Raw genomic sequence first — 24,078 nt, 5'->3', positions numbered from 1 at the left:
TTGAGTTTCCTACAGGATAAAAATTCCTTTTTTCAATCTGCTCTGCTTGGAACCCATATTAAGGAGGCAGCTAACAACAGGAATCTTTCCTTTTTCCAAGATCTTTTGTGCCAATTAAGTTAAACACAGAGGGTCAGATCTTTAGCTAGTATAAATGGAGCTGAGGATCTGGCCCAGACAGACCACATGGAAACCCATGGATGAAATAAAGGCCAACTTTGATAGTGAAACTCAGGCATCGGTCAATGGATCAGGGAATCAGGGTGCTAGACACCAGACACGCATAATTAAAAAACGACAATCCCTGCCTAAAAGTATTTACAGTCTAAACGTATGAGGAGAGGCAACAAGTGGAGAAAAACAGGGTAATGATGTAGCAAATCATGCAAAGCCCTAATTATAGACAAATGTCTTCAGAGGATTGCATGATGTCACCACCACAGAAACCCTCAAGTCAAACTTAAACCCAATGATAATAAAAGGATGGGGAATAGACGAGGAAACTGAATTGTTCCTCCTGTACTTCAAACAAACCACTGAACACCAGTGACTCATTAACTCAAAGCTAAGGTGAGGAAAATTGCTCTATGGTCCCACCTACAGGGTAAAAAACCTGCAAACCTTATAATAATACTAAGCATAAATACAATGCTCTCCCTCTTCAGCGCTATGCAACATGGTTTTGGGTGATACGTACGAAAGGGTCAGTATCCCCCTGCTAGAGATGGGGAAACTGAGGCAGTGAGGTTAAGTGATTGTCCAAAGTGACATGATTGTGTCAGTCCTGATGCATCTTACTAAGTAAATTCCCAGGGTATGAAACCGATGCATGTTCCTCTTATGAGGAAATAATTATCCAATTCTGGGGATGGTGATTATTTATGCCAGCATGGAGGCAAACTGGGTAGCGAGGGATGAGTGTGAGGAACATGGAAGGTGACTGCACATGGGAAAATGTTGTGTGTTTGTACAGCACCTAGCACAGTGGGGCCCCGGTCCACAGATAGGGTTACTACCGGAAAATAAATAATAATGATTCTGGATAGTGATAAGGGCTGTAGAATCAAGAGGATTCAGTAGCAATGCTGGGGGAAGAATGAAGAAGTTGGGAACATGCTTGGGGATGGGAAAAGTCCATGTGGGGGCACTTGCTTTGGAATAAAAGGGGCCTATAAGAGTGTCCACGTACAGATTTGTACTAAAATAGCACAAGGTGTGACTTACAACCCATTTAGTTATTTTGGTGCTAGTCTGTGTGAGGACAAGCCCTTATTTTACGATAAGTGCAAGCAATCCAGTTGACTTCAGCGTGGAGGACTTCATGTGCTAAAAGTTAGGGATGTGCATAAATGGACTTGGGCCTTAGAAAGGAATTAAGGGCCTGCCAGTCAGCTCCCTGAGGACATCTTTCACTGGGGATGGGATGGTAGAATCTCCACCTGTCTTATTTGTTATAAAAATAACCAGACACTTTCTCCTAGTGTAGTTTCTGTTGGCTATTGTTTATTCACCTTTTCCATTTCTCTGTTACATGGTTTTGTATAGTGCCTGCTAATAGTTAAAAAAATAAAATAAAAGCCTTATTACATAATCAAAGAAAGTTTTAATCAAAGGTTGATCGATACAAGTTTATTTAAGCCTTTAGCATTGAATATATTAAAGCAATGTCTTAAAGTATCCATTATTCTTAACTTTATCTGAACCAGGCTATTCTGAAAACCTATTAGGATTCCCTATAGATATTCATCACAAAATTAATGCACAGTATAACACTGTTGGATAATAAACTTTACCCTTGTGTTTGCATAGAGGAAAGAATGTTTACTGTAAATGGCAACAAAAAGAATTTAAAACTTGTGCAAAAGCAGTGCAATCACCCCAGGCATTTGACAGGTTTGAACACCGGCATTCTGCACTCAGAAGAGGCTCCTTTTGTCCTGGAATCAGGAAGCGTCAGACAAGCACATCAGAGAAACAATTCAGGCTCCCCTCCATCAGTTTCCTTAGAGGATGCACATAGATGGTTAAACTAATTCCTGAGACATGTAAAGCCTTCACTGGCTTGGGATAAAGGGTGAAGGAAGGAGTCAATTTTATTATTAAGTTAGATCCGCAGTCCGGTAACCGTGAACAAGACTTGGACTTTGAGCTCAAAGGCAGCATATTGTTTGTGGCCTTAGGGTTAGTGGTCTCAGCTCTGTTCTGAAGAATAAAACATCTGTAACAGAGCGGGTTCTGCAAAGCACAGGCAATTGGGAACTGCCGTTCTGCAATATCAGTACTTGACTAGATCGGAGCAACAGAGCACAGCGACAGCTTTGTTCTGGAGTACTGGTGTCGCACTCGATCCGAACAACTGGTTACAGGGACTGAGCTCTTTAACAGTGCCCATATTTGGCTGAAGATAAAGGACACAGCTGACAAGGATGGATTATTTCAATAGTACTGGTTGGCATCTGACCCAGCTTGATGATGGGTCACATCACATGGAACAGATGGGTTAGCACAGGGGCCCCCAACCTTTCTGTGGGAATAGCACATTCCTATTCCCAGAAGACCGCGGCGGGCGCCAGACACCCCGCCGCTGAAATGCCATCGAGAAGCGGCAGCGGAAAGAAGCGTTGCTGCCAAAATGCCACCAAGAAACGGCAACGCTTCTCGGCGGCATTTCGGCGGGCGGCTCTCCGGCGGCCACGCTCAGCAGCGGCATTTTGGCGGCGCGGTGTCCTGCAGGCATTGCACCCGCGGGCACCGCGTTGGAGACCCCTGGGTTAGCACTACAGTACTGGTGCCTAGTCCAGCCTTGCTAGGGTGATTTTACTAGGATCTATATCCCTACAGTATTGGTTATGATCAAGTCTGTGCTATCACACCTGAAAGAGGAGCTTTACACCTGCTATACAGCACAAAGCAGAATTAAGAATTATTCCAGGCTGTGGCAGTACATATGATCATCATACACCTGCTTATCCCCAAAGGTTTCATCACAGAATGGGCAATCCAGAATGTGGCTTCGCACATGGTCCTCATACTGACGTGGCCCAATGTCATCAGAAAAGACCTCATGACACAGGGGGCATTTCTTCACAGAGGGCTGAAAAGTGAATACAAAACAATGACATATATATAATGCATCCGATGAAGTGAGCTGTAGCTCACGAAAGCTTATGCTCAAATAAATTGGTTAGTCTCAAGGTGCCACAAGTCCTCCTTTTCTTTTTGTGAATACAGACTAACACGGCTGTTACTCTGAAACATATGTAACGGAGGAGGGGAGGTTAGAAATAATCAGTTACAGGGCAGGCTGCTTTAGTTTCTAATGCTCCACAGGGTTTTAAATGTTTCCATGCCTCAGTGACTGGCTCTGTGAGCCTAAAAGCTTCTCAGAACTGCTTTTGCTTTCTATCCTACCCAGTATGTGTCCATTTCTCCATTATGAAATACAGCATCTGGCAGCTGAATTCTGCTCATTCCGGCTTCCACGCTGATGTTGCCCATGGCTGCAATTGAGTTCTAGCAGAGTTCCCTTGTTCCTGCTTAGCACAATCATTAATTCCCCCAGCTTATTCTGCAATATACCGGGCTCCATTCCTCTGGTCTTGGAAGGTAGAACCCACTACCTTGACCATAACTAAAAGCTTATAGAGGAAACTGGCTATGGAGCTCAATTAGACTTCTGCCTTCATAACACTAAGCAAAATCCACCAACCACTTTACTCACCATGTTCACAGCACTTGATTCTAGGGAGTCTGCAAAAGAACAGAAAATGCAAGTCTTAATCATAGCCAAAAGTAAACCGTTTGATGTGGTGTAGACCTGTTATTCTTGATTCTTCTTGAAGCACCAGATCTAGCTCTGAATCTGGAAGAAACCTCCACATTTAAGACTCCAGAGCGCTGAACTGAGGACATGGGACTGGCTGCATTGCAGCTGGGCAAACTGGTTCTCTTTCTTGGCAGAAAGAGAGCACAGTGCTAATCACTTAAGTCAACTCTCAGACCTGACAGAGTTTTGGAGCTGCCAGGGCATCTTCTGAACACATGGGAGGCAGCACAGACATGCTGTTGAGAGCTTTTTTTTTTTTCCTACAAACCTCCATATCAAGAGGGATGACAACCTGCTAAGACCCCCACCACCACATGGGGAGGGGGAGGTCCCTCCTGCCAACAAAGAGTGAACAGACAGATTCCATCTTTTCAGGAGCTATGGGGAGGAAGTAGATTTTCACCTTCTGTCTCTCATTGGCCAAGAAGAGGTAGGAGGACTGAAGAAAGGATCTTCAGGGGGTGGGAGCTCCCAACTCTATTCATTCTTAATTCATCTCTGATTCTAGCCCAGTTCCTTGATTAGGGTTCTCCTGCTCGGGAGCAGTCAGGATGCGATTAGATAGGACCCATCCCATTTGGTCCCTGCGAGCCTCTGCATAGCATGCCAAGTAACTCACTATAGTACGGGTTCCCAAACAAAAGGTTTGCGCTTTCTGGAGGCCGAGTTGGAACTTGTGCCAGTGGGACAGCAACCCGGGCAGAATAATCCGAGCTCTCAGAGAGGCGCATCAGCAGCTCGTTGTTCTCTTGCCTTAGTCTCTGCAAAGGGACAGAAGAGCAGAATGAAGTTCCAGGAACTCAGGGGGCCATTTCAGAGAGAAGCCATTTATTATTAGCCATGACCATTTGCACTGATATAGTTCCTCTCACCTGAGAATCTCAAAGCACTTCATAAATCCTTTTCAGTAGGTCAGGCTTATCCCCATTTTACAGATGGGGGAAACAGGCAAAGAGAGGTGAAAACACCTATTTGATGGCCCATGTAACACAGGAGGTCAGACCTGATGATCATCGAATCATAGACATTTTGGGCTGGAAGGGACCTTGAGAAGTCACGTCCAGCCCCCTGAGCTGTGGCAGGACCAAGTAAACCTAGACCACCCCTGACTGGTGTCTGTCCAACCTGTTCTTAAAAACCTGCAATGACGGGGATTCCACAACCTTGCTTGGAAGCCTATTTCAGAGCCTAACTAGCCTTATAATTCGCAAGTTTTTCCCCAATATCTAACCTAAATCTCCCCTGCTACAGATTAAACCCTTAACTTGTTGTCCTACCGCCAGCGGACGTGGAGAAAAATTGATCACCGTCCACTTTATAACCGTCCTTAACCTATTTGAAGACTTATCAGGTCTCCCCTTAGACTTCTTTTCTCAAGACTAAACATGACCAGGTGGTTTTTTTTTTTTTTTTTTTAACCCTTTCCCTCATAGGTCAGGTTTTCTCAACTTTTTATCATTTTTGTTGCTCTCCTCTGGACTCTCTCCAATTTGTCCACATCTCTCTTAAAGAGTGGTGCCCAGAACTGGACACGATGATCAAAGCAACCCCTTCTGCCCTTAAAATCTATGACCAGCCTAAGGTCATTCAGTTTGTGGCAGAGCTCTGAACAGAACCCCAGAGCTATTCTTTAGCTAATAACTCTGTGAAAAGACTTTGTGTGGTTTGTTTGCAAACACTGGGTAGGACCACTGAATTCCATGGGAGCCGTTAGGCCAGTGCTGAGAGCATCTGAAAAAACCCCACCATCTCATCTGATTGCATTTTAGTAAAGCTTTCTTCCACAATTTCCTTGCCAGGCAGCTCTTTTTAACTATTTTCTCATGATTCTCTATTTCATAATAATGGTTCATTATTTATGAGCTCCTTAATAAGTCTCAGCAAAACCTCTTACAGCTTTTTGTTCAACCACCTTGCCTAACTCTGAACTGTGTTCAGTACCACTGCTAATGAAAAAGAAAAGGAGAACTTGTGGCACCTTAGAGACTAACAAATTTATTTGAGCATAAGCTTTCATGAGCTACAGCTCACTTCATCGGATGCATTCAGTGGAAAATACAGTGGGGAGATTTATGCATCCGATGAAGTGAGCTGTAGCTCACGAAAGCTTATGCTCAAATAAATTGGTTAGTCTCTAAGGTGCCACAAGTCCTCCTGTTCTTTTTGCAAATACAGACTAACATGGCTGCTACTCTGAAAACTGCTAATGAAGACCTCTCTGCGCTGTGAGGTTGGTAGTGCGGGTGTGAGTTTCTCACCAGATTTTTCTCATCTATTTCATCCTTTTTCCGCTGAAGAATCTGAAACAAATGGTTCTTCTCCTCGAGTTCCTTTGCTAGATCACGGTTTTGATGCTGTGAAGCAAAAGCATTAGGTTTGTCAGTGATGGGGAATCACCAAAAGAAAAGCTGTGAGAGCATCGGGGGTTGCTCAGATATCATTTGTTTCTTATGCCTGCATTTGTGTGTGTGTTTCAACAATAAATAAACCTTGACCTTCAACATGAGTCTGACCATGTCATATCTAACCAACCTAAGTCACCATTGCTTCCAAATTAAACCACTCATGGTCTGTATTTCCCTCATTACATACATGGCGATACTGTGAGTAGGGATGTAAAAGTTTACCCGATAAGCATCGGTCTTATCGGTTTTGGTTATCAATTAAACTCTGCAGCTGGACTGCGCCCAGGACTCCGCTGCCACCACGGGGCTGGCAGCCGGGACGGATGCCCTGGCACAGTGGAGCTGGCCGTGGGGATCCCAGATGCGGGGTGGCAGTGGAGCTCTGTGGGGGTGCGGTAGCACACACACCCCCTGCACCCCTAATTCGCTGGTTGAAGGTTTAACCGTGTAACTGATAAAATTTTAGTCAGTTACACAGTTAGTTTTTTTTAACCGCTATTTACATCCCTAACTGTGAGTAATGTTTTCTACCATCTCTGGTTGTCTAGAAGCTTCCATCATCTTGGCAAACAGTGACCTGGCCTTGGCTATTCATGCCTTTGTTACCGCTCAGGCTGGATTACCGCAATGCAGCATACCTGGGCATGAAGCCTTCAGCCCTTAGGAAACTTTAGCTGGTAGAGAACACCACAGCACATCTCCTCAGTAACACTGGCTACTGTGAACTAAGATTGCCAACCTTCCAGGATTGTCCTGGAGTCTCCAGGAATTAAAGATTATGTCATGTGATGAAACTTCCAGGAATACGGCCAACCAAAACTGGCAACCCTACTGGGAACACATCAAACCTGCCCTCAGCTCCCTACACTGGCTTCCCATAGAATAGCAAATCAAGTCTGAGGTCTTGGTTCTCATCTTCAGGGTGCTCAATGACCTGAGCCATGGGTATCTAAAAGATTGCCTCAAGCTCCGAGCTCAACAGCTTTGCTCCTCAGGCACAATGGGAACTTTCTACAACAAAAGTAACAGTTTGTGTGTGCAGGAACAAGAGCTTTCTCAGGGCTAGTTGGAGCTTGTGGAGCAAACTCCCCCAGGACTAAAGACAAACCTCGCCCCCTTCCTCTCTAAGTGCAAGGCCTGTTTCTTTGACGTGACCTCTCTAACCTGCCAGCTATATTCCCTTGATGATAAAGAAGTGTTCCATTCTGCTGTATACCCATTGACTTTACATTCCTTTCAGTAAAATATTGGCCCTCCCTGAATCCCAGCAACACCTTGTCCTCTATACAACCACAGATTTCATCCCCTCACTTTTCCCTCTACTCTTTGGAGACCATCCCCCACATCCACCCAAAGAAAGACATGACACCTGCTTATGTTGCAGATGAAGAGCCATGCCGGCCTCTGTCACCTTCAGATCCTCCAGACATTGTTCCAGCTTCTCTTCCTGCTCCTTCTGCACAGGACCACAAATTTCAGCACCATATGCAACAGTGAGCGGGAGCCACATATAAATAACAAAAGGAACACCAAAGAGAAGGGAGGTCGGAGGAGGCATGGGATGCGCACACAGCCAATCAACTCATCCCCCACAGAAAATGGATGCTTCCCACTGTTTCTGGCTTTCTTCTGTAACTTAGACCCTCTCTGCTCCAAGTGCATCTGTTTGTAGTCACTTCTATTAAATGGCTTTGCTAAACTAGGATACTATAGATGAGTAAAGGGATGACAGAGAAGAGTTATAAGGGTGTTGTTGCCCCTCCATCAAGCAGTAGCAGATGTACAGGGCTTTGTAAACCAGCTTCCCACTGGAGCAGAAATCAGCGATGCAGAGTTTGGGTATATTCCTCATATACCTTGTTTTATTTACATGTATACACCAGTCCTGGGACACGGGTGGTCACAAACAGAACACAGACAATCCTCTCTTTTAGAAATCTCAGCAAAACACAAATCCCTGGCTCCCAAGGAGCAAATCTGACCGAAGAATTGACACTAGTTAGAGATTAAGGCAGGGAGCAAACTCTCTTGCTGCTTGCAGCAGCTCTTCCCAAGGAACTGAATCACAACCACCAACCATACAAGTGTTTTCCCATCAAGACTAAAAACCGGTTTGCACACTAAAAAAGAGCACCTGGAAGAAAAAACGAATGTGTAACAGCACCGCCTGCTATAACAGGGGCGGTCCCTTCCCCTCCATCACCTAATTCCCCTGGAGCTTCCATAAAATCACCTCCATCTGCTCACCGCTATGGGCTGCTCTCTATCCCTCCACCCCAGCTCCCTCATGCCTCAACGTTACTGGGGAAGGCTCTACCTGTTCCGTCACAGTAATGCGTAACTGACGATTCTCCTCCTTCAGATGCTCCAGGTGCTCGGTCTTGTCATGGTCCATCTGAACCAGGCTTTCCATTTCCTTCTCTTGATTCAACACCTGTGACTGAGGTGAAACAAGAGTGGATGAAAGTGATGGCCCAACAGTTCATACAGGACCGAAGGAAGCACAGGCAATTTATAATGCAGCAGGAATGTCCAGAATGAAAATAGCTTGGCAAAGTCTTACCAAGCCATAGATCCTAATTCCAAACCCCACCCTATTCACATGGCTTTTGGGTGTGATTTGCATAACTGCACACTAGTGGTAAATATCCTGAAATGTTGACCTGATTCAGTTGTAGAACAAATGTCTGGAAACCAATTCCAGTGAAACATGTTTGGAACCCAATGAAACTTTTGGAAAAGCACCAATCTGGAGACAAGAAAGATGATCCTTTGGCTGGGAGACAAGAGAGCTCAGGTCTATTTCTGGCTCTGCCACTGATTTTGTGCATGTCCTTAGTCAAGTCACTCAATCTCTGTTTCCCCATTTGTAAAATAGAGCTAGAAATGGGAGAGCAGGTAAAAAAAAATTTTGATGCAACAATTTTCCATCAAATGCCATTTTAGTGAAATTGGGATGTTTCAGAGGAGTCATATTGGATTTGATAAAATTTTTGTTGGAAAGGTTCGTCGGGACCAAGATGGCATTTCTGGTCGGGAGGATGGGAAAGCTATGTAGCCTGGTGGGTAGAGGCTCCATAATCCAGTAGTTCAGACACTGGCCTGGGTCTCCCATGTCCCCAGCCTAACTGCCAGGATACAGAGAGTCAGTCTCTCCTTTTCCTTCTGATGGACAATAGCACATTGTTTGAAACCTCTCTCTGTTTCATGAAATGGAGTTGTTAGTTTCCAGCTAGCCTTACCACTTACATACCTCATAGGGCTCTTGTGAGAATAAACCCTTCCACATTCATAAATCCCTTTGAGATCCTCAGATAGGAGGAGCTAGAGGAGTACAAAATCTTTATGATGAACCTAACATGGGTGCAGAGGGGAGGTGTTTTGGGGATGAGCTGAAAAATCTGCAATGATTCGCTAAAACTTCCCAAATACAGCATTTGTTAGGAGCTTCCTGGAGCTTACGTTGTCATGTTGTAGGTTCACATTTTCCTAAGAAAACCATAGAATCACTAGGAACAACTCAGACACCATCCTAATTTGCTACAGGCAGCTCCATTCCCAGCCAGACACGCCAAGTACTACACAGATTGCAGAAGCAGAAACAGACTGCGCCTTGCTTACCTGCAGCTGGTCCATGTGATCCAGGGTAGTTTTCAATCTGTTTTCCAGCTGTTCCTTCTCAGATGACACTTCTTGGTTGTGCTCTTTGAATCTGCTCAGAGCAAACTAAACTGTAACATTTTCAGCTGCATGTGGCCCCCCAAATTCCTCCTCAGCACCAGCCCTTGGTAAACCGCACCCACAGCCTTCATTTCTCAACCTAATCAAAAGCTTATCTTGTCCTCAGGCAGGTTCAAATGGAGTAACCCTAGATACCAAAGTCCTGCTGTCTTGCTCAAACCTTTACATGAAGTTACCAGAGATTCCACAGCCCTGTGGGTTCCTTTCCCCTCAACTGACGCAGACAGCTGAGAGCCTATCATCCGTGGACGCATTCCAAGAGTCAGTTTTGCGCAGTCACCCTCACACATCTGGTTGACTGAGGGCCTGTGAATGCCATACCTAGATCAAAACCCCCAGGGGCTCCTTATACTCTCACTCACAGGGTGCATTCTGTGTATACAGTCACTGGCTTTCATCAGCACGAAACAAAAGAGGAAACCCAACCCACTGCGCCTGGGAGCTTCCAGGAACTCCCATTTGCAGACGTATGGTGTGAACACTCACTGCTGCAACTCTCTCTCTTTGCAGCCATTCTGCTCCGTCAGCCGCTTGTTCTCCTCTTTCAAGAAATTTCCTTCCAGCTCCAATTTCTCACAGCTGCTCCTCAGAGACTCCAGTCCTTTCTGCAGCTCCTGAGTGCAGGAAGGTAAATGGGAGTCAAACCACAGAAACAGCCATCATTTTTGCTCCCCACTGTATCCGCACGTCCTTTTGAATGCAACAACCCCAGACATCCCTCCTGAAGGGAACAAGATTTTCTCTCTCCTTTCTCTTCTCTCTCATGTATTCAGCTCCAGTTTTGCTTAAATTGGGGCCCTGGACAAAAGAGGAGGAGGAGGGAGCAATAATAGGCACGTCAGATCCAGAGCTGGCCTTTGGGGTTTTGGGACACGCCTATGAAATCATTTTTGAGCACTCCCCTTTCCCAAACGTGACCAACTCCAGCCCATCATGACCAATCTGCTCTGCACTGGGTCAGCCTCAGGATTTGGGAGAGGGTTGGAGAGATCGTTTTTTGGAGATACACGCACAACTGACTCTTTGCACACAAAATGTCGGTCAGATCTCTCTCTCTCTCTAAATCTTTGGACCTCACCAGGCTCCGGCTGCAGAAGTGAAGCCCAAGTGCTCGGTCCTTTCCACCCACGCGATTGGTTTGTATTTTCAAGGCTTTTTGCCAGGAAAGGGCCTTGAAACTCTTTTTGTTTTGCTTTTTAAATGGACATGGAGATTCTCTGTTGCATTGAGGGTTCCCCCCGAATTCGGAAGGCCCAGGAACCCAGTTCCACTCAGAACCTGTCTAACTGCAGAAAGAAGCTCGGCACAGAGCTCCCATCAGTTCCATTCCCACATGCAAGGTGCTGGGGCTGCAGCAAGACTGTTCCACAGAGATCAAAGGGCATGGGGCGAGGGAAAGAAGTGAGGGGGAGATTTTCTCTTCTCTTTGCCCGTTGGGACTAACCCTGAGAAGCATTTACCAACCCCCTCATTGGTTACAATGGGAGATACAGTTGCTCACATTTCTCTAAGGCGAAGACCTTAAGTCTATCTTATTCTCCCCACTCCACTTTCTCTGGTCTCCCCCTTTTCCCTCCTCCATGTCATCCCAGTTTCCAGCTCATCTGGACTTTTACCTTATTTTCCTTTCCAAGTGTTAGGTTCTGTTCCCTAACTGAAGCCAAATTCATCTGGGCAGAGCTCATCTCTCCGGCCTGTAGCTCCTGAGCTCTCCGCAGCTCCAAGTTCCCAGTCTGCAAGAAACAGACTTCTCCCTCTAACTCCTTCATCTTCTCCTGGAAGCACATAATGGGTATGTATAAGCCTGAGTTGTCAGCCACAGGGCCTCTGAATTCCTGTATTATCCCTTGTCTGTACCTGTGCCAGCCGGAGCTCCTCCTGCAGACCCAGGTTCTGCTTCTGGAGACAAAGGCAGCTTTCCTTCAGTTCCTTGTTTTCTTTAAGTAAATCCTTGTTTTGTTGCTCAATCTCCTCCACTTCTCCCTTGTAAACAACACAGACTTGTTCAATAAGAATGCAGTGTGTAGTGATGAGCAAAGGAACATAAGCCCTACAGAAAACCACAGTATATTCTTCCCTACCCCTTCACTGACACTAGGGAGACTGGACTTCCCTTTCAGTTTCTCCTGATGCTGCCAGAGCTTGTCCAACCAGAGCTCAAAATCAAGCTCCAAAATACTGCACACACCAGGCCTGAACCTCCAAGGCGCTCAATGCCCTCAATTTCCCCAGAGGTCAGTGGGAGCAGAGGGTCTTCTGCCTCTTGTAGGATTAGGCCCATGAACTGACGGATCTGCACAACCATTAACTTCAGGCGGCCAGCTGAGTCCTCGATACAAACAAGCACCTGCTGGCTACCCAAATGCACCCTTGATCATTTCCTGGCACAGTATTACCTGCTGCCACAGCTGCGCTTCCACCCCCACCCTGATAATACAGGAATGGTCCAATTTCTACTTTTGGGGTTGCAGGGAGCAACACTTACTGAGGCTTTTGGAGACTGAGGCTCTGGGAGACCTCTAAACCCCCACCTCCCCCAGCCTAAGGGAAGGAGCCACTGGACCCAGGCGTCAAGAGATTATGGGAGACAATAAATGAAAAAACAGACAGGAGTGAGGGTCACATGGTCTAAAGCAGGGATCCAGAGGGGGACACCGAGCAGAGAACCCCAGACAGTGCCCACTGCCCCTTGAAGACATCCAGTGAGCCAGTGGACACGGCCCAGAGGAACTCTGCCCAGAGACTTAAAGGAGGATCAGAAATAGGCCGCCCAGTCACAGAATACCTCCCTGTCCAGCTTCCTCCTCCTGGTACAGTGGACGGCCACCTTGGCCAGTGCCAGGAGGAGATCGACCAGAAGGTCTTGCGACTTTATGGGGCCACAGATGAGGTGTGCATAGGTCTAGAGAAGTGCAGCCAGAACTTAAGGAGAAGGTCCTGGAGGAGCTGGAAAGGGGACTGCAACCTGGTGCGTTTGATGTAGGTGAGCGCCAGGGTCTCCCTCTCACTGCAGGCGGGGCAGGTGTCAGGGAAGGTAGTGAACTGCACCAGAGACACACCCAGGCTCAAGGCTCCCTAAAGGACTGCAGGGAGCACCAGCTGAAAGAGCCACAGATAGCTACAGGCCACATACAACACACCACCATGTAGCCCAGCTAAAAAAACAAACAAACAAACAAACAAAAAACCACTTTCCACTTACACAGCACCTTCATCAAGGGACTCAGTGGGCTTTACCAAGTCTATTAGTCCTCAATTTACAAAGGGGTAAACTGAGGCATAAAGCGATAAAGGAATTTGTCCAAATAGCACAGTCTGTGGTTGACCTGGGGACATAACCCAGCAGTCCTGATTTCCAGTCCTCTGTTCTAGCTATACTACATTGCCTCTTTTAAGAAGAGTCTCCTTAAGTCCAGTGGAAAACTGAATCTGACAACAGTACTTCCACAGCACCTAGGAACCCCAATTATGGGCCATGACTCCACTGTGCAAGGTGCTGTATAAACACAGAACAAAGCGACAGCCCCTGCCACAAAGAGCTGACAATCTAAGTTGGCTGTCTGACCCTCCACCCAACACTGAACTTTTTAATTGACCCCAAGGCCAATTTCTGCAAAGAGCCCTAAACAAGATAATTTTGCTCAGCCTGACAGCGGGAGGGGAGGGAAAAAACTTGTTCTTCTGTTTCAGTTCCAGATCTCAGTCTGTAAAACAACAGACCTCAAACTGTTACCCTGACAAGGAGATTCTGCTACTGGAGACGAATAAAATGCCAGTTTCTACCTCCTGCTTGCCAAGCAGGAAAGATCTGTCCTAAGCTGTCCACTCTAAGTTCTACCAAGCTAGGGAGGAAGTGAGGTCTGGTCTTCCGAGCAAGAGACTGGGAACCAGGACTTTTGCGTTCTATTTCTAGCTCTGTCAGTGAGTTGCTCTGAGTCTTCTGGCAAGTTCCTTTACTGCTTTGTGCCTCAGTTTACCCATCTAGAAAATGGGGATAATATTTGCTTACCTCAGAGAGAGGCTGCAAGGGCTAATGAATGAACATTTGCAAAGTGTGTGAGATTCTTGAGTAAAAGGTGCTATAGAGTGTACATTATTGGTACAGTATTTCATTTCATAGATTTCACAAGGCCCAGGAGGGATCTATAAATCATCTCCTGATCTCCCATATATCACCAGCCATTAAATTCATCTATGTGCTGAGCCCAATAACTTGGATTAGACCACAGCTGTTAAATGTATAGCCCGCAGGCCATTTCATCCAGCCCTCAGACTTTGAGCCCAGAGTCCGCACTCCGGGAATGTGACGTGCAGACCACACCAGTGTGTTGTGCTGAGACTCCCCCATGTAGATCCTGCTAGCATGCATTGAGGAGCAATGGACTACATCCATGTGCGCTACAGAAGATTTAGTGCACACCAGCCAGGATCGCATGGGGAAAGTTAACACACAGCACACTGGTGCACTCGACAAATGCGAGTCCCAGTTCAGTGCTGTAGTCACTGGACCAGGATGTGTTAGGGAAAAGAGAGTCTGAACAAAAGATAAGGTCATGAGAAAGCAGGAAGAGAGAGGGAACATACCTGTGTAGTAACCACCAGGATATCATCCTCAGTCTCTGCCCGGAACTGGAAAGGTACACTGGCGCCACGGACCACCCCATCCTCGTCAACGTAACAGAACTGGTAATATTCATCATCTTTTGGCAGGTAGTAGGCTTAAAAACAAACAAAAAACCCCACCATAGGGTGTTTTTAATTACTCAGGCCTCTTGTCAACTGTACAGCACAGAAAGCCCAGATCTAACCGACCTAAGACGACAGAATACAAAGCAACATACACATTATAGGGCCAGCTCCTCGTGCGATCATCTATAGCAGTGCAAAGTGAGCGTAAAACACTGACACTTTGCACTGATGTAAATGACTCCTCAAGGAGCAGGTCAGTGACTCCCTATCACCAAAAGAACACGGATCGTCAGACACAACTGAACACAGTACCTGCAAGGGGGATTCTCACCAGGGGCTTTTGCTGCACTGATAACAGCAGAAGAGGAGGCCGCAGGACGGCATGTGCCGTATGGATGTGTCTCCGTATTAGCAGGAGGGGACACTCTCTCCAGGCTGAACTGCACTGACGGTATATTCTTGAGGTGACCTTATAGCCACAGCTCCTTGAATGCAGTTTACCCAAGTACGGGACAATATTCCTATTCAACAGTTGTACAGCTTCAGGTGGTAACACTTATTACTGGCATTTAGAGCAATTTGGTACATGACCGTGCACGTGCGAACTGTGAACTGCCCATCCCTTCCCAACTGACCTCGAAACTGAATTTGCTGCTGCACGACAGAATCACCGCCGAGGTCAACCGGGAAAGGAGCCCACATGAAAGTGTAATATTCCCGGGTTGTTTTCCATCCCACCTGCAACAGCAAGATAATTATACGGTATCATACAGCTTATTGACGTTTCTCCTGTGACCATTCACAGAGGGCAATATTGTAACTTGGGCTGTAGGCCCGCACTAAGCTGTAAGAACCCCCTTTACACTACTATACCAGCTACCCAGATCTTGGGTCCATGCACATAGGAGTAATCAGGGCTATTTGCCAGCTTACCCTTCCTTGGAGCAAGAGGGAAGGGAGAGGTGGGGAATGAGAGGCGCACTGGAGAAGGAAGAGCGTTGAGGGCAGATGTGGGCACAATGCACTACACGACGCCTATTCCTCACTGGCCCTAGGAAACAGGGCACAAGTCAGATTGGCCCTGAAACAGCTCTAATTTCAGGCTGGCCCCTCAGCAGTCCCAGAATACAGGAAGTGCAAAGGTGGCTCAATGCTACGTTAACCTCCCCTACTCCATTCCTGCTCCCAAGTGCAAAAAGGGCGCCACAAAGAGTCAGGTCCCACGTCTCTTGTTGCAGTACAGACACTGCAGCATACAAGTTAGCCCCTGAAAAAGAGCTGCTACTCTGTTCTTCCCAAGTCTCAAACCCTCCCTTAGGGATCAAGCGTGAAATAGCTGGAAATGTCCACACCAAGCCATTCCTTTCGTGAGCGGCCACCTTACAATACATGGTGGCTAATGGTTCGGCGCACACGCTTACCCGGAAAATGCCCACCCAGTCCTTTCTGCGAGGAGCGATGTGCTGCGTGAGGGTATAATAGCAGGTTATGTCTCCTCCGGGGACGTAAAACTTCTCCACGTTATTAAAGATAACCTGGGAGAAGTGGCAGTTGTCCAAGAAGACAGCAGAAGTGGGAGGTTCATCTAAGGTCTCATCCATGATGACGTTCTGTGAGAGGACAAGAACAAAAGCGAAGAGTAAGACAAAACCTTGCAGCCTGTGGTGCTGGGTCACAAGAGACTCCTGGGACCTCATCCAAAGCATTCTTAGCACCCGAGGCTGGTCAGCATGAGAAATGCAAGACACGTGCTCACGCCAGTAAGAAGCAAATCCAACAGCCTTCCTATTTTTTCATTAGCAATTCACCATAATGCTTTAGCATCCAAATCCAACACATTTTGTGTCATCCTCATCTTTGTGGCTCAACCTCATTGTTAGGCTTGGCAGAAATCAATTTTTATTTATTTATTTGTAAGTTTAACAGATAATATCGATGTTTATTTTTAAGCCTTTTTTATTATCATCTCTCTAAATGTTCACAGTCACAGGAAGTTATGGGCAGGTCAGACAATAACTGTTTAAACAACAGGAGACATCGAGATTCAAAAAGTTAAAGCTTTATAACCATTAAAGCACAAATGGTCAGCATCACATATCAAAATATACAAAACCAATATCCTTAAATCAAACTGCAAGAAGTTCTCAAGAAACATTTTTCCTGCTTTGCCTATTTGTAACTTTCAAATATCCTAGATGGGAATATTTGGGGGGGGGGGGGTGATGTGTGTGCGTGTACAGTGAAACTGACGGTTACCGACACTAACCAACAGAAATCTAATGGTTCCAAGCCTACTCATTGTGCACACCTCCCATGCAACATGATCCTTGCTCCTTAGGTGGCAGTAGTTCGCTCTTAAGGGTCTAAACCAGGGGTGGGCAAACTTTTTGGCCCGAGGGCCACATCAGGGTTGCAAAACTGTATGGAGGGCCGGGTAGGGAACGCTGTGCCTCCCCAAACAGCCTGGCCCCTGCCCCCTATCCGCTCCCTCCCAATTCCCACCCCTCTCATAACCCCCGACCCATCCAAAACCCCCCGCTCCTTGTCCCCTGACCGCCCCCTTCCTGGGACTCCCCGACTGGCCCCCCTGGGACTCCCACCCCCTATCCAATCCCCCCCCGCTCCCTGACTGCCCCGCCCCCTATCCACACCCCCACCGGCCCCCCGGGACTCCCACGCTTATCCAACTCCCCCGTTCCCTGACTGCCCCTGGGACCCCCCTGCCACTTATCCAACCCCCCGGCGCTGGCCCCCCTTACCATGCCACTCAGAGCAGCATGTCTGGCAGCCGCACCACCCGGCCGGGGCCAGACACGCTGCCCTGCAGGAGCACGCAGCCCCGCCGCCCAGAACCGCTGCCTGTCCAGCGGCGTAGTTGCAGGGGAGAGGGAACAGCAGGGGAGGGGCCGGGAGCTCGCCTCCTCAGCCGGGAGCTCAGGGGCCGGGCAGGACGGTCCCGCGGGCCGGATATGGCCCACCTCTGGTCTAAACCCTAAGGATGTAGCATTTGCTACTAGCAACCACTGTAGTAAAATTGCCACATGGTTCTCCATATTAAAAAAGACATCTGTTGCATAGCAGCAGCATCAATAAATAGTATAAGAACTCTCACCTGTTTCTTTATTTAGGAACCTTTTAATTGTGCTGTTACAAGTTCAAAAAAATAAATTACACGCGGTTACCTGCAAGAGACAGTTCAAAACTATCGACCCGCAACTGTTAATAAAACAGTATCCAAACTACCAAGAACAGAGGCAACATCCAAGACAAGAAACACTCAGAAAACTAAATATATGCCTTACCATCATGCCCTAGAGGCAGCCAGACTCAGGGTCTGGCAGATTGCCAAGGGGAGGGATTCCTTGCCAAGAAAATCCTGCTGCAAGTCCAGGACAGCCCAATTCCAGGAATAGAAAGTAGGCACCTCCCAGCTGATCTTAACTGCAGCTATTGCATATAGGGTAAGAGATGACCTCAGATAAAATCCCCAGGTGGTCTGGGACTGTGTCATCACAGTCTGTGTCATCACCAGCACCAGGAGTTCCATGTGGAAGTGACCTTAGATCAGAACACTGGTCTTCTGTGATCACTTAGAAGGTGGCCAGCTGCATTGTGTGTCAGCCAATACTTCCCAGTGGCCTCCTGGGGCAGCTCTAGATGGAACATATGGCAGATGTATAGCCTGAAGGTGGCAAGGGTGTAGATGGCTGTTCCCAGGGCCGCATTCAGAAAAGAAAAGCTGTAATATCTCGGCCAGCCATAGAGAGAAAGGGGGGCTCTATTGGTCCTTATTTTTACTCGGGTATTGTCAGAGCCAGGACATGGGCAGCCTGGGGGCACAGTGAGCTGCTCTCTATCGGGGCCAAAGGTCAGAGATCAATCCAAGTCCGGACAAAACTGCAACGTCAAAGTCCATTACAAAACTGAGAGTGTGAGGTGAGAATCAGAGTCAGGCCAGGCCAGGGTCTTTCACTAGGGTCAAGAATGGTCTTAAGCCAGAGACAGTAAACCAGGGTCGGAGCCAGGATCACAGCAAGCAGTTAGGGCAAAAGCACACCAGAGTCTGCATTGCTCAGACAACTCCCAGACATGGCTTCCTAGCTTATATGGAAAAAGAAAAGGAGTACTTGTGGCACCTTAGAGACGAACAAATTCATTTGAGCATAAGCTGTAGCTCACGAAAGTTTATGCTCAAATAAATCTGTTCGTCGCTAAGGTGCCACAAGTACTCCTTTTCTTTTTGCGGATACAGACTAACAGGGCTGCTACTCTGAAACCTAGCTTATATGGGGAGTTTCAGCCAATCAGGGAATCATGGAGGGCTGTCACTCATGCCCCTTAGGGTGGGACTTCCTGAAGGGCTTAGCCTCTCAGTTCCTCTTGGTGATAACCCTAACCAGGCTCCTGGTGGCAGTGAGAAAGTAGTACCTACCTTGAACTCTGCAGCCTTGGTTCTAGGCCCATGGGTTCTCACGGGTCTCCTAGTACAGGGATGAATTCACTAGTACTCCAGCTGAGAATTTATTCAGTAAAAGGCGGTGCAGATATCACCTCTGCCCAATCGCATCCACAGCATACAACAAAATGCTGTGGGTAGGTAAGAATTACACGGCTGCTACTCTGAAAATTTATCTCCATTGTTTCCCAGCCTTCCTGATCAAGGTACACAGGCGGACAGCTACAGACCCCATGTTTAAATGACATTAATCACCCCAGCCCCCAAATAAGCACTGCATTTCACAATGTTTTTTTAGAGTGGGATCTTCTTGTATCTAGCATCTTTCATGTTCAATATGCCTCAAGGCACATTACAAAGCAATGACTCAGATGTTAAGAGAGCAAGGACTACGCGGACAAACATAGCAACTGTTCTGCACACAGCACTAGCTCAAAACCACTTGAACCTTGGAACATGTATTCCTGGGACAGGGAGGAGTTAGCCAGCCTGAGGGCAGGGATCCTGACTCTTTCCGGGCTATGCCATGGGACCTTTAACAGCCACTGTGCTATGTCAGAATTGGGTCCGAGACCAAGATGGTGCAAAGGTTACATGTGACCAGTGTCTGGCTGCAGCCAAATAATGAATTCATCAGCAAAAATGCTAAATTCAGCAGCTGCCCAATAGCAGAATCCATAGGGCCCTGAGTGAGATGGCTGGGCCACTCTCAAACCCAATTATTTTAGACTTTTTGCAGACTCAGACAGGCATTGCTTTACATTTGATTCATGTTTTAGATGTTGTTATAGCCATTACAGATCAAACTTAATTTAAAAAAAATGAAAGCTGAGGTTCTGGAGCACAATCTGAAGCTATGGGTGAATTCCATGGCAAATTCCACAACCACAAAACACACAGGGCTCTGTGTTCGTCTTATAATTAGCAATACTTTGCCTTTCTCTTGTATCTTCCAACAAAGTGCCATGCAAACTTCACAACCCTTCTACGACAGGAGTATTATTATCCCCATTTTACAGATGGGGGAAACTGAGGCACAGAGAGTTTAAGTGACTTGCCCAAGATCAAACAGCAAGTCAGTGACAGAATTTGGAAGAGTGCTGTACCCCAGTTTCTCCCTGTTCTAACTTCTAAGCCTGCCAGCTGTCTGCATGCGTTGTCCCAGTGCTTCACTGATGCAACGCTGTTTGTTGGCTCATTTCAATCAATAGAACAATAATGAATTAAGGACAACAAAGAGGGAGAGGAGGAAAAGAGACATAGGGGAATGAGGAAATTATAAGGGCATGAAAGAAAGGAAAAAAGGATGAGGTGACAATGTAATGATGTCCAAATCCTGCCACTCATTCCTTGAGCTGTTCATAAGCCATCAGCAGAGAAAGAAAAGGAAAGAAAACATGAGCAATCTGCTACTGCTCCTTACAAAAGGGCCAGTGACAGCCACACCTTACAGCATGCTAACGAGTAACTCGCTGCTGCACAGACTGTGCAATGAACTAATGAGATATTAGTACACCATGCACCCAGCGGGGGAGAAATAAATACCCAATTAAAGATTTCCCTTTTTTACAGTCCATCTCTGAGGGACTGTTGTTGTTTTTTCTTTAAGAAGAGACCATTTTCAATTCTATCATATAAGCACCAGAAATCCTAAGGTAGGCTTATGTATGAACACCGTTTCCTAGAACTATATGAAACCCTGAATTCTCCTTACTAAGCAAGACGAGGTCATTTAATTGCCATGATTAGAAAGGTGAGACCTGCACTCGCACCTCACAGGTGTTAATCAACTAAAGTTATCTGAGAAGAGTTTGAGTCTCTCCAAAATATTCATACAGCCCTCAGGTACCACCTAGATAATAAATAACCAGATTCAAGAAAGAGGGGAGCAGGTTGATCTTGTGGCTAAAACAAGACCCTCAGGAGATTGGGATTCAGTTCCTGATTCTGCCATTGACTTCTTGTGTGACTTTGGGCAAGTCACTTAATCCCTCTATGGCTCAGTTCCCTGCTGCAAGAAGAAATCAAAACAAACGTACAAAGGGGGATTACAACTATCTAGACAGCGGCAGAAAGACTGTTTCCACAAGGACCAGAACTGAACCCTTCAAGAAACCCCTATACCTAGCATGGGTGATTGCTGAACAAGTTAAACCAATTGGTCCATGGTGTCACCAATGAATAAATATGCCAAGGCCTCAATCAGGGAGTCCAGATCCAGGAGAAAAGAAAACAGCAAGAATCATCCAGTCCACAAATTCAGCGCCCAATGCAACCCTCCCATCCCCTCTGATGATCAAATGCTTTGTAGAGCCCTTTGAGATCACTGAATGAAAGAAGCTGCGCAAATAAGCAGGAACTCCAACTCTATTCTCTCGCTCCAACAACGTCATTCAGATACATCAGCCCCTTTCTCCCTCCCCTCTTCTCTGACAGATGATCCGCCACTTATTTTCAAGGATTACTGTAGTCCTAAAGGAGCCTAGTTAGATGAATCATGGGATGGAGAGAAGCAGTAAGCTCAAGCACAAAAAACCCTTTGCCAGCAAAGCTATCAGCAACTCTTGTCAGTCTGGAGCAGGGGTAGTCAATAGGCGGACCATGGGCCAAAGCCGGACTGCCAGATACTTCTGAACGGACCCCAAAATCTTTTTATTTCTTTATCATTTTTTTAAATAATTTTCTCTGGAGTCTGGACCTTGACCAAGAAATTTATACCTTGACAAAAAATAATTGACTACCCCTGCAAATCTGGAGTATAAACCTTACCACTACAAAGGAGGGACAGTTTCTATGTTTTACTTCCTTGACTGCTGTTCTTACGAGGTCATCCCCTTTTCTTCCACTTGAATCCCTACTCTAGCTGGCCGTTTCCTTCAGCATCACGCTCAACCCCCTCACTCTCACCATAAAAGCTATTCATAGTTCTATCCCTCGTATATTTCACCCCCACACCTTTCACTATTCCCCTGCTCACGCAGCCAAATACATGCCAATGCAAGGACAGAGGGGGGCAGAATGTGTCTCCTCTATTCAGCGGCACCCCCTGTAGCTATTGCCCTTATGGGTACTGCAGCAACAGAGAGAGAATGGTTAGGTTTGGCCCAGCTCAGCCCCAATGTGCCCTCTGTGTATTGAGGGGGAGACACTGTACAGAAATGAGTAACTGGGCCCAGTGAACTCTCTCTCCACTGTGCTAACACAACATGCATTGACACACCTCTAGTCTCCTTTTCCCATAAGCAGCTTCATGTCTTTTCCACATCAAACCATATGAGTGGAACATCCTCCCTGATCCTGGGTGCCATGCAACTTCCCAAGACCCACTTCTTTCTGCTAGGTTTCCAATGCTGACCTCCCTCTTCATCACTCATAGAAACTGCCATATCAGAGCAGACCAACGGGCCCATCTAGCTTCACACAAACGATCACAAACACTGCTTAGGGCAGTTATGAAATCAACTGCCATTTGGGAAGTTTCTCCCTACTAAAGTAAAGGAATTATATCCCTTACACTTTTTTCCCCTACCCAATGTTAGAGTGGACTTTCTCATTATTCATATAAATGGATAATCATCTTGTGAAGTCTGCTGAACTCTTAACCTCAGTTGGATATTGTGGCAGTGAGTTCCACAGGCTGATTATGTGGGCATTAGAAAACCTTATGTCCTTTTATCAGTGTTAAAGCTTGTTTCCTTAATAGTTTAGAATCACCAATAAAGGTAACAGACTGCTTCCATGTTACCTTATCTATACAGCCCTTTATTTCACATATCCCTTTCACACGCTCTTGTTCCCCAATACTATAAACATAGCTCCCTTCCACCCAAACTCCTTGTTTCCAGTCACGTGGGGCACACGCAGAGTTACCGCCTTACCAACTCAGGCATCACGACCCCACGTGGACCCGGCGACTATTGACACATCGTCCCTTTGCCGTGCGTCACGTGGCACAAGTTGCAACATTTCAAATGGGGCCCCTTAAGAGATTATTGGGGCAGTGGGGGAAACAGCCCCAGAAAATCTCAGGGTGGGGGCAGGCCATTCAAAAAGGTTGGCACTATTGGCCCCTAGAGGATGCTGTGGCCAAAGTCCAGGGCCCAAAGGATCCTTGGGGTGGGAGAGACATCTGACCCATAGAAAGCATAAAGACTGGCCTCTTTCCACTTTTGGTATGGGGCGGGGGGGGGAGACGGGGGGGGGAAGACGGGGGGGATTGTGCTGCCCACCTGCCCTTGCTGGCCACATACAGAGAGGCCTTGGGGGATGGAAGTAAGTAGGGGCAAGGGGGTGCAGGGGGAGGAAGGCGGACGGGATTTGGGGGGCAAACCCCACCATGGTGCCCCAAGGTGACACTTTGTGGCGATTCTATGGGGGTGGGGGGTCATCCCCAGTGCCAGGCCTTGTGGGGCATGCCCCCCCTTCCACCTGATGGTGGAGGGGAGAAATTGCCCGCCCCCTCCAGACCTTGGAGGATGCCCCCAAGTGGGCCCCCCAGCCCCACTTGCTCTGCGCGCCGGGAAACGAAAGCGAAAGCGAAAGCAGGGCAGCTGCTACGCAGACAGGACAACCAGCTCCCCGGTGCCGCCCCCCCCCCAGTATCCCCGGGGGGTGGCGGGGCTCACACCCCCCACCCTGGGGAGGGGAAGAACCGCCGACTCGCTCACCGCTGGACAACGTCTCTCTCTCGACGCCTCTCGGACCCTACTGCGACGGAAGAAGAGGAGGTGGAGCCGCCGGGAAAGGGCGGAACCGACTGCTTCCGCCCCTCAGCCCCGCCCGGATTTTTTTCAGCGGGGCACCGCCCCTCGAAGAGGATGCTGGGACTTGTAGTTCCGCTGCTGCTGGGGTGAGGGCTGTGCCAGAGGGGACCCTCGCCCCTGGGTTTAGGGGACGTAATGTGGGAGGGGGAGAGGGGGGTATTGTCTATGCGTCTGATTCGCTGGGGGAGAGAGGGGTCT

General features: G+C 47.3%; 1 protein-coding gene across 3 annotated transcripts; it reads right to left on the bottom strand.

Annotated features, from left to right (window-relative positions):
- Positions 1 to 1,471: 1,471 nt before the first annotated feature.
- Positions 1,472 to 23,882, bottom strand: CALCOCO2 (calcium binding and coiled-coil domain 2). Of its 3 annotated transcripts, none has more exons than XM_073326400.1 (14): positions 23,785 to 23,882; positions 16,083 to 16,271; positions 15,297 to 15,399; positions 14,557 to 14,690; positions 11,830 to 11,955; positions 11,589 to 11,747; positions 10,459 to 10,586; positions 9,853 to 9,943; positions 8,549 to 8,671; positions 7,601 to 7,687; positions 6,085 to 6,180; positions 4,446 to 4,587; positions 3,722 to 3,750; positions 1,472 to 3,094 (listed from the first exon to the last, which is right to left on the bottom strand). In XM_073326400.1, the coding sequence occupies exons 2-14, from the start codon at positions 16,260 to 16,262 to the stop codon at positions 2,924 to 2,926; spliced, it is 1,569 nt and encodes a 522-aa protein (XP_073182501.1). In that variant the 5' UTR covers positions 16,263 to 16,271; positions 23,785 to 23,882; the 3' UTR covers positions 1,472 to 2,923. The 3 variants fall into 3 exon arrangements, with proteins under 3 accessions (XP_073182501.1, XP_073182502.1, XP_073182503.1); XM_073326401.1 differs by having other exon boundaries at positions 7,643 to 7,687; XM_073326402.1 differs by lacking the exon at positions 7,601 to 7,687.
- Positions 23,883 to 24,078: the final 196 nt, after the last annotated feature.

This window comes from Lepidochelys kempii, chromosome 27 (genome assembly GCF_965140265.1).
Source record: "Lepidochelys kempii isolate rLepKem1 chromosome 27, rLepKem1.hap2, whole genome shotgun sequence".
Taxonomy (NCBI): Eukaryota; Metazoa; Chordata; order Testudines; family Cheloniidae; genus Lepidochelys; species Lepidochelys kempii.
Note: the sequence above shows the minus strand (reverse complement) of the source record. Positions and strands in the feature narration are given on the sequence as shown.

Excerpts from the sequence above, each read along its gene's own strand:
- CALCOCO2 (XM_073326400.1), bottom strand. The coding sequence starts at position 16,262 with ATGGATGAGACCTTAGATGAACCTCCCACTTCTGCTGTCTTCTTGGAC. Across the intron at positions 11,956-14,556 it reads TCCTGGTGGTTACTACACAG|GGAGAAGTGGAGGAGATTGA; the intron begins GTATGTTCCCTC and ends GTTGTTTACAAG. Across the intron at positions 10,587-11,588 it reads CACTTGGAAAGGAAAATAAG|GAGCTGCAGAAAGGACTGGA; the intron begins GTAAAAGTCCAG and ends TCCTGCACTCAG.